This window comes from Phycodurus eques, chromosome 1 (assembly GCF_024500275.1).
Source record: "Phycodurus eques isolate BA_2022a chromosome 1, UOR_Pequ_1.1, whole genome shotgun sequence".
In the NCBI taxonomy this organism is placed as follows: Eukaryota; Metazoa; Chordata; class Actinopteri; order Syngnathiformes; family Syngnathidae; genus Phycodurus; species Phycodurus eques.
The window spans coordinates 25,559,636-25,569,627 of NC_084525.1; the positions used below are offsets into that span (position 1 = coordinate 25,559,636).

General features: G+C 43.3%; 1 protein-coding gene across 2 annotated transcripts in view; it reads right to left on the minus strand.

Moving 5' to 3' along the window:
• mapk14a (mitogen-activated protein kinase 14a) overlaps positions 1-9,003 on the minus strand; it is a 31,241-nt gene extending 22,238 nt beyond the window's left edge. For both annotated transcript variants that reach the window (XM_061684943.1, XM_061684942.1), the window contains exons 1-3: positions 8,646-9,003; positions 3,123-3,252; positions 2,341-2,399 (exon numbers count right to left, since the gene is read on the minus strand). In XM_061684943.1, coding sequence (XP_061540927.1) covers positions 2,341-2,399; positions 3,123-3,252; positions 8,646-8,764 — 308 coding nt within the window. In that variant the 5' untranslated portion in view covers positions 8,765-9,003. The remainder of the gene's footprint in view (positions 1-2,340; positions 2,400-3,122; positions 3,253-8,645) is intronic.
• Positions 9,004-9,992: the final 989 nt, after the last annotated feature.

Genomic DNA, 9,992 nt, shown 5'->3' on the forward strand with positions numbered 1-9,992 from the left:
ATAATATTCAAATTTTTGGGAAAAGGTCTGTATGTATATGTGTGTGTACCGTAATTTCTCATGTATAATGCGCACCCAAGTATAATTACCACCTCCAAAGTTGAACTCAAAACTCTGGAAAACCCTTCTACTATAATGTATAATGCATTTTTACAATGCATTATTTTGTTTCTACTCATATGATCAAAACATCAAGTATTCGCTGTATTTTGTTAGTTTTTTCCCCCAAAGAATTATTCTGAAGTTAAGCACTTTCTTTGAACACGAACCCTAATTTCGTGAATAATGCGCAGATTTTTCCAAAAATATTTTCAAAAAGTCGATAATACCAACAACAAAAAAAATAATCACATTGTATAGTTGTATACAGGTACCTAAGGGTTGTGAAAAAGGTGTATACTTACATTCCAATGATATGCAATGCCTAATGTTACATTTTTATATATATTACGGTCATGTGCGTCGCTAATCTGAGATTCCTGACCTGCTAGTGGCAGTTTGCCATGTTACCATCGTTAGCGGTGCATATTTGTTGCTACTGCACTAAACAGCAGAAACGACTACCCATTAGTTTGTTTTAACTTCAACTAAGATAGAAAATGTCGACTAAAAGGGCTGCCGATTTTAAAAGAAAATTAAAAAAGATTTTAAAAGAAATCACCGCTGCCGGAGACGTGGAAAACCGCGAAGCACCGCGGCAGTTCAAAGTGGGTGAATCGAACGTGACATTGGAGGAAAACGAAGGAGAAAATCTTCCAGCAAAAAGCACATGCAAGAGCTTTGGGACGTGGGAAAGTCACGCAGTTCCCAGAGATGGAGGAAGTGCTGCTGCAGATTGTAGCCGAATGGAGGGCAAGTGGCTGCGCTATCAGCACTGTCGAACTTTGTCTCAAAGCACTGACAATAATGAGGAATTAAGGTAACCAAGAATTCAGGGCATCCGCGAACTGGTGCTACTTATTTATGAGGAGGCACAACCTCTCTGTTTGGCGCAGAACAACAATTGCACAACATCTTCCTGCCGATTATGAGGATAAATTGACGAAATACCAGCAGTTTATCATTTGGCTGAGAAAGCAGCGAGAATACTAAATTGGCTGCATAGCAAATGCTGATCAAACACCCCTCACCTTTGACCTCCCAATCACTCAAACAATCGATCAGAAAGGTGGAAAAACTGTGAGGATAAAGTTTACTGGGAATGAAACAGCACACTTTACTGTAATGCTGGGCGCGCATGGAGATGGGACTAAGATGAAGCCATACATAATCTTTAAACAAAAAACTCTTCCCAAAAACTCCAAGTGGCCAACCAGCGTCATAGTGAGATGCCACCCAAAAGGGTGGATGGATGAGACGCTTACTAAGGACTGGATTAGGTCAGTCTGGCGTAACCATAAGCGGCTCTCTCGCAAAATGCTGGTGCTGGATGCCTTTGGGGTCCATCGCATGACACCCATCAAACAAATACTAAAAGAAAATAAATTCCTGGTGGCATGACTGCACAGTTGCAGGTAATGGACATATCGTGCAATCGCCCTTTTAAAAAGCACATGCAGAAGAAATGGAACGAGTGGATGACTTCGGGGACTCATACATTCAATGCAGGTGGCAATGTAAGACCGTTGAGTTTTTTTACATCAAGCGGGCACACTCATTTCTAGTACATCGGCACATGTACAAATATTATTATCATTATTATTATTATTATTACCGGGTATTATTTTTACTATTAATAATTATTGTGACACAATGTGTCAATTCTTTGAAAAACTTACCAGACTAAAAATACAAATTTACCAGAATAAAAACACAGATAATTCTTAATGTTTAGAGCATATGGATAGCAGCAAACCGATGGTGCGCATAGGGAGAAGGGTTTTCCTGATTTTTTTTTTTAGGTCAACTTTGGGGGTGCGCATAATATTTCAGGACGCATTATACACAAGACATTACGGTAATACTTTCGCACATTTAAGTTTGTCCCTGAATCTTGGTATTAAGTTAATTAAAAAGTGATCACAAAGCCCACTTTTGCAGACTGGCTTTAAAAAAAATGTATACAGCGTGCAGTCACGTCTTCTCTTCTTTTTGGAACATAAAAACACTTTAAGATGCTTTTTTTTATATAGTAGTACATAAATAAAGTATTATTGATATTCTTCCCTGGGTATTAACTAAATTACGCCAGAGACATTAAGATACTTGGGAACGCTTAAATTGTGAGAAGAAAATGAAGTCTCTTTTATGCATATATGCTAATGAGGTGCCACTACCAGTCCAAGTTGGTCTCGACACACGTGACTTGTGTATAAATCAAAATAAATACATTTGACTTACACATCTGTGAACTCCTTCAAAGAGGTGGCAGGGCTGAAAACATCCAAGAGGCCAATCACCTGCAAACAGAGGCGTCCAATCAAATCAACAACACACTGACAAACTGAGATTCAGACATTCAGGTAATTTCATTGTCAGGGCATTGACTCGATTGCAACTGGACTGTTCTGGTTGTCTTCTGCAGAGATCAGACTCCAGGAATTTAGCCCCGATATTGGTAGGCATCTTGAAGCGGTCATTGCAAACAAAGGCTTTTGTAGTAAGTATTAAATAAATACCAGATGGTGTGTTCAATACTTTTTCCTTGTCATTTCACATTATTGAACATAACTTAATTTCTGATCTTATTTGTTCTACTTTCTTTGCATGCATGGATTACTTGGGTTGTTCCCTACATCTGGTGATTTTTTTCATGTCAATATCACATTTGGAAGTATATTTAGTGAAAACAAATAGTGACAAGTTAAATACTTATTTCAGTTGCTATAGAACCGCCATGAAAGACAACATTTGTCTTGTAGTCTGATCCAGGCATTATAAGTTTTGTCTCTCATCCAAGCAAGCTTCATCAGTTCATGTAACAAGGCTGAGTTAGGACAGACTAGCCTCGTATTTGTTAGATACCAAAAAAGCTTTTTATTCTTCTTCATGCATTTTTTGCCCAGCATTAACAAGCATGAACTTCCACATAAATAATTAACTCAATTAATCATCGAAATCCTTGAAGCACCCGCGGGGCCTTGTGGTTCAAAACATGAGGGAAGACAAAGCAGCAGTCTCACGTTTTCATGCTTCATGTGCTTCAGTAAGCGCAGCTCCCTGTAGGTGCGCTTGGCATGGATGATGGACTGAAAGGGTCTGGACAGCTTCTTCACTGCCAATTTCAAGCCGCTCTTCACGTCGTAAGCAGAGCTGTTGGAAAACAAATGTTTGCACACATCCCTTAAAAATTATTTGCAGAAGGAGCATTGGGGGGGGGGCGCGACATCAGCAGAAAACGTCAGCTCTGAGCTTGCTGTCTCCAAATTAAAACCGTCACTACTTCCCCGAACGAGCCTGCCAGATTGAGTGAAAACATATTGCACGACTCAAGCGCAGGGATTAACAACAGACATTCAAACACCAAAGACATGAAAAAGGTGACCGAAAAAAAGGGCGGGGTCTGAGGTGATGCCGCGGGCCCCAGCAGAGAATTTTGGGGATTTTAACATAAATTAAGCAATGTGGAATACTCTAAAGAGTACAATAAGGCAAAAAAAAAATATTCTTCACGCAGAAAAAATTATTTACACCGCTCTCAAGTACATGTTGATTTTAAGATGAAAATTAAATTTGCCTCATTTCTTTGCTTTTTTGTTCGGGCCTCTAACTTGAGCCAGGCCCATCTCCACCTGCACCTGATGCCTGCTTCAAGCTGTGCCACATGAATAGCTTCGCCCTCTTTAAGCACTCTCATTCTGGAAAAGTATTGAATAAAATCACTCTCTGTTTCACTATTACCAACTTCAATTAATTAATGCAAGATGTACGAGCGGATCAGCTCTTATCGTCGATGTTACGTGTGCTTCACGGTTCCGCTGAGACCACAACAAGGTCCACTACCCGCAGCACCTCAATGCGAAAATATAAAAGACCAGTGCAACAAATATGACACTCTGATGAGCAAAAATGTTCCTTAAACATCCATCCATTTTCTACCGCTTATCCGAGGTCGGGTCGCGTGGGCAGTATCTTTAGAAGGGACGCCCAGACTTCCTTCTCCCCAGCCACTTCATCCAGCTCTTCAGGGGGTATCCCAAGGCTTTCCCAGGCCAGCCAAAAGACGTAGTCTCTCCAGCGTGTCCTGGGTCGTCCCTGGGGTCTCCTCCTGGTGAGACGTGCTTGGAACACCTCATAAGGGAGGCGTCCGGGAGGCATCCGAATCAGACGCCCCAGCCACCTCATCTGGCTCCTCTCGATGTGGAGGAGCAGCGGCTCTACTCTGAGATCCTCCCGGATGACCGAGCTTCTCACCCTCTCTCTAAGGGAGAGCCCGGACACCCTGCGGAGGAAACTCATTTCGGCCGCTTGTATCCGGGATCTTGTTCTTTCGGTCACGACCTCCAGCTCGTGACCATAGGTGTGTATAGGACCGTAGATCGACCGGTAAATTGAGAACTTCGCCTTTCGGGTTAGCTCCTTCTTTACCACAACGAACCGATACAAAGTCTGCATCACTGCAGACGCTGCACCGATCCGCCTGTCGATCTCCCGTTCCATTCTTCCCTCACTTGTGAACAAGACCCCAAGATATTTGAACTCCTCCACTTGGGACAGGATCTCATCCCCGACCTGGAGAAGGCACGCCACCCTTTTCCGACTGAGGACCATGGTCTCAGATTTGGAGGTGCCGATTCTCATCCCAGCTCCTTCACACTCGGCTGCGAACTGCTCCAGTGAGAGTTGGAGATCACGGCTTGATGAAGCCAACAGAACCACATCATCTGCAAAAAGCAGAGATGCAATACTGAGGCCACCAAACCGGACCCACTCTACGCCTCGGCTGCGCCTTGAAATTCTGTCCATAAAAGTTATGAACAGAATCGGTGACAAAGGGCAGCCTGGGCGGAGTCCAACCTTCACCGGAAACGAGTCCGACTTACTGCCGAATATGTGGACCAAATGCTGACTCCGATCGTACAGGGACCGACCAACCTGTATCAAGGGGTTCAGTACCCCATACTCCCGAAGCACGCCCCACAGGACTCCCCGAGGGACACGGTCGAACGCCGCAAAACACGAAGTCCACAAAACACATGTAGACTGGTTGGGCGAACTCCCATGCACCCCCGAGGACCCTGCCGAGGGTGTTGAGCTGGTCTGTAATCTGTTTCGCCTGGCCTTTCATGTTTTCTTTTCAGAATTGTACCCATCTTACAAATTCTGCCCTGGTAGTCAAACATATGAGCACAATTGTGTGTTTTGTCATTTACCGTATTTTCACGACCATAAGGCGCACTTAAAAGTCTTAAATTTTCTCCAAAATGGACGGGGCAACTTATAATGCGGTGCGCCTTATATGTGCACCGAGTTCCAAAATCTATAAATGTTGCTGTGTGATGAGCGCTCCACTTGACTGACTGGGAGCATTTCCTGCCGACACGCTGCTTACACAGAGGAAAAGCGGACGTGGCTGAGGACAGCATGCGGCCGTTAAAGGGGAAAGGTGCGCGTGAAGGAGGACGCTAAAGGCACGCCCCCAGTAGGTATATAGCGCCGGTATGTGCATTGTGCAAAACAACATCGGTTTGGCTAAGGACCCCCGAAAATGGCACCTACGAAGAGACACCCTTACGAAGCACAGTTTAAACTGCAAGCTATCAGTTACGCGGAGGAACATGGGAATCGAGCAGCCGCGAGAGAATTCAAGATCAACGAATCCATGGTTCGCAAGTGGAGAAAGCAGGAAAAGAAGCTTTGCCAAGGCAAGAAGACAGCAGACTTTCCGCGGAAACAAGGCGAGGTGGCCTGAGTTGGAAATGGCGAAGACAGCTTTACTAAGACTAGGAGGCAGCACCGGACAATTTGTGAATGGATTGTGGATGCTTGGGATAACGTGTCTGCTTACACTGTTGTTCGAACTTTTGTAAAAGACTGTGGTCAAGCCAGTCTCCACTCGTAAAGTAGCAGTCAAGCCAGCCGCCCCTAATTTTGTTCAAACTAGCCATTACGGTAATAAATCACAAACTCGCGGCGAAAGCCACCTTCAAAATAAAAGCTTCCCAATAATACGGACGTCAATGCTCTTCGGTTAAGGAATGCAACCAGCAAGGTTAATATTTCGTAAAAACTGGCATAATTTCTGAGGAGCCGCACGGCAACGAGACTGACTCAGACAATGACGAGAGGGAACCTGGCGTGTTTGATGGAGAACTTGCCCAGCTGTTCATTTCGGACACAGAACATGAGGACTTTGATGGATTTGTGGATGAGGGTTGATCAAAAAATGACGTGAGTACATTGTTAAATACTTCAATAAAGTACAACCGAACTCATTTTTGCTCCCGCTGCCTTTTTAAAAACATTGTTTTAGCGTGCATGCATGCTACCATATGTTTTACCATGCCTGCGCCCAATAATGCGGTGCACCTTATGTATGTGTTAAATACAGAAATAGACCCTGTAACTGAGACTGCGCCTTTTAATACGGTGCACCTTATGGTCGTGAAAATACGTTGCTAAATAAAAGTAGGGCAGTCAATTTAAAAATAAGAGCAAGTAATTTAAAAGAAAGTATTACGTGTTCAAATAAAGTGCTTAACTTCAGAATAATTATTTGAAAAAACTAACAAAATACAATACTTCAAGTTTTGATTATATGGGTAGAAGCAAAATCATGCATTGTAAAAATGCATTATGCATAGGTAGAAGGGTTTTCCAGAAACTTTGGGGGTGCGTGTTATACATAGGTGCGCATTATACACGGGAAATTATGGTAGGTTAGCTGAAATAATTATTTGAAAAAACTAACAAAATACAATACTTCAAGTTTTGATTATATGGGTAGAAGCAAAATCATGCATTGTAAAAATGCATTATGCATAGGTAGAAGGGTTTTCCAGAAACTTTGGGGGTGCGTGTTATACATAGGTGCGCATTATACACGGGAAATTATGGTAGGTTAGCTGAAATATCCACTTTTGGACAGTGCCACAGACAGTGCCAGACAAATACTACAATACATGAAAGCTGTTGTTTTTGTTTGTCTAAATGTAAACAAGAGTAGCGTTCCGTTGCCTTCATGGTAATGACGACCTTCCCAAAATTGTGGTCACTTAGGAAAGACGTGCCGGGTTGGTTTATCTAGTGTTAATACTTATGCCCGGGAAGCCCAATAGAAGACGTTGTGTGAGGTCAAGTGACTTTCTTGTGTCGTTTTATTGATGAACTAGACTTAAACGTCACTAGCGCTTAAATTGGATTGACGCAAACAACGCCCAATGCGGAAGTCGTAGTCTTAGTCTTTCGCACGAAATAGTTGATAAATTAGCAATAATAAAAGTAGCGAGCGAAATTTAGATCATTGTAACGGAGTAAAAGTACCGTTACTTCTTAACTGCAGAAGCGGCGGAAGCCTTTTTTTTTCTGGTCTCGTCAACTCCTGTGACTTATCCAAAGCAGGTTCCGAGCGCACAGGCGGAACCTCAGGCCAATCCGCTCGTATATTTGTCCGCCGCGGAGTAATATTCACAATTACATCTTAATGTGGATGGCAGATGTGTGGAACAAATCTAGCTGCTATTGTTCAAGGAGTACAAAACAGCCTATGACAATAGTGACCGCGACGACGACGACAACCACTCCCCCCCCCCCCCCCCCCCCCCCCCAGGAAAAACTCATCGGATCTATACGATTCATGTAAATGGCCTATTTTAAGTGCAAAATGGCGAATTTCGTCAAAAGGCGACTGATTTGAATGCATGTAACAAACAATCAAAATAATGAGGCAAGTAACTAAATTTTCCTGATTGTGTGCAAAATCAATCAATTAATTGTTTTGTTATTTTAAATATCACTGGAACAGTAGTTCGAACATTTGGCTCACAGTTTTGAGGTTCTAGGTTCAAATCCCAGCTCTGGCCTTCTTGTGTGGAGTTCGCATGGTCTTCCTGTGCGTGTGTGGGATTTTTTTTCCACCCACATTGCAAAAACTTTTTAGTTTCACTGAAGACTCCAAATTGTCTTGGTTTGAGTGTGAATATGAGTGGCAATGCGACCATTCCGGGGTGTACGTAGCCTGTCGCCAACGTCAGCTGGGAAAGGTTCCAGCTTACCTGCGACTCATTTGAGGACAAGCCTCACAGAAATTGATGGAGGGATTCTATGAAAATGGCAAAATAAGTTAAAGCTACCAATATTAACATGCACTTGGCCACAACCTTCGCAATCTAAATAAAGGTTATCTTTTAAAATAAAAACCTTCTGTTGCAATACATGAATCAAATCCACTTGAATGCACATTTTCAATGCATCCTGAGCACTTTGGTCAGCTTTATCGCGAGCATCACGGCATCCAGACGTCAACTACGTAATGCAAACGTTACCCATTAGCACGGCAACTACATTAAAAACGTACATTTCTCACTATGTGAAGTGACCATATGTGTCCGCTTTTCCAAACTGATGAAATCGTTCAACACAAGTTTGAGGATATGCTAACGAGCCTTAGCATAGCGAGCGTAGGCCTCATTGAAATGAATGGGGGGTGGGGGGGTGGGGAGGCTCAAATTGCGTGACCCAGTAAAAATAAGCACAAAGTTGTTTACCAAACGGATCCGTAGGCGCCAGAGCCAACCGGAGACAGGTTCTGGTAGCGCTCCGGGACTTCCCATATGGCTTTGTTGACCTCCTGCAGGTAAAACTTGGGTCTCTCTTTCTGCGACATTGCTGCCGACCACCGACTCGACGGAAACTCACTTGGTCTGCAGCCGGACTTCAACTTGCCAAAAAGTTCCAAAAACCACAACAAAAACGGGCTCTTCCGCCCCCCCCACGTTGTGCAACAACTTTAAAATTAAGCGTGTCCTCTTGCGAAATGTTGCAAAACCCCCGTTTGATTGCACGCACGAAGTCTTTTAAAAGGTTGCTTTCGACTCCTCGGAAGGGAACTTGTCTCCGCTTGCGACACGGCGTCAAATCTCGCGAGAACGGCCCGAACGCCACCAAAACTAGCGCTGCGTTCAGGTATCGCGCTTAATGTAGGGGATTGAAATGACCACACTTTAATTCCCGAACAGAGTGATGCCTTGACTTACGGGTTTGATTTGTTTCGTGGCCATGTTCGTAACTTGAATCAATTTGATCTCAAGTCAACTTTCTCCATTGAAATTAATGGAAAAGCCATAGCATAAACATGTTGCATTGTGTTTTTAATTAGGAATTTATGGAATTATATAGTGTAAGCGCAACTGGTTGTTTGTTTATATGTCTCGCTCACAGTCAGCTGGGATAGGCTCCAGCACGCCCGCGACCCTTGTGAGGAAAAGTAGTTTGAAAAATGGATGGATGGATATATGCCAAAAGTATTCGCTCTCCTGCCTTTACTCACATATGATTTTAAGTGATATCCCATTCTAAATCCATATGGTTTAAAATGATGTTGGTCGACCCTTTGCAGCCATAACAGCTTCAACACTTGCGGGAAGTGTTTCAACAAGGTTTAGGAGTGAGTTTATGGGAATTTTTGCCCATTCTTCCAGGAGCATATTTGTGAGGTGACACGTTGATGTTGGACGAAAAGTCCTGGCTCACTGTGCACTCGAAATCAACCCAAAGGTGTTCTATCAGGTTGAGGGCAGGACAGTCAAGGTCATCCATACCAAATTCTCTCATCCATGTCTTTATGGACCTTGCGTCGTGCACAGGCACGTTGAAACAGGAAGGGGAAATCCCTAAACTGTTTGACTGTCCACAAACTCTTGGTATACTGACGTATATATATATATATATGCTCCGCTATGGTATATATGCTCAGCGGATAATATTTAGGACATTCGTGGGAACAGTTTAGAGATGGCTCCTTCCTGTTCCAACATGACTGTGCAGAAATCAGTGGTGAAATCAAGGTTCATAAAGACATAGATGAGAGCGTTTGATGTGGATCAACTTGACCG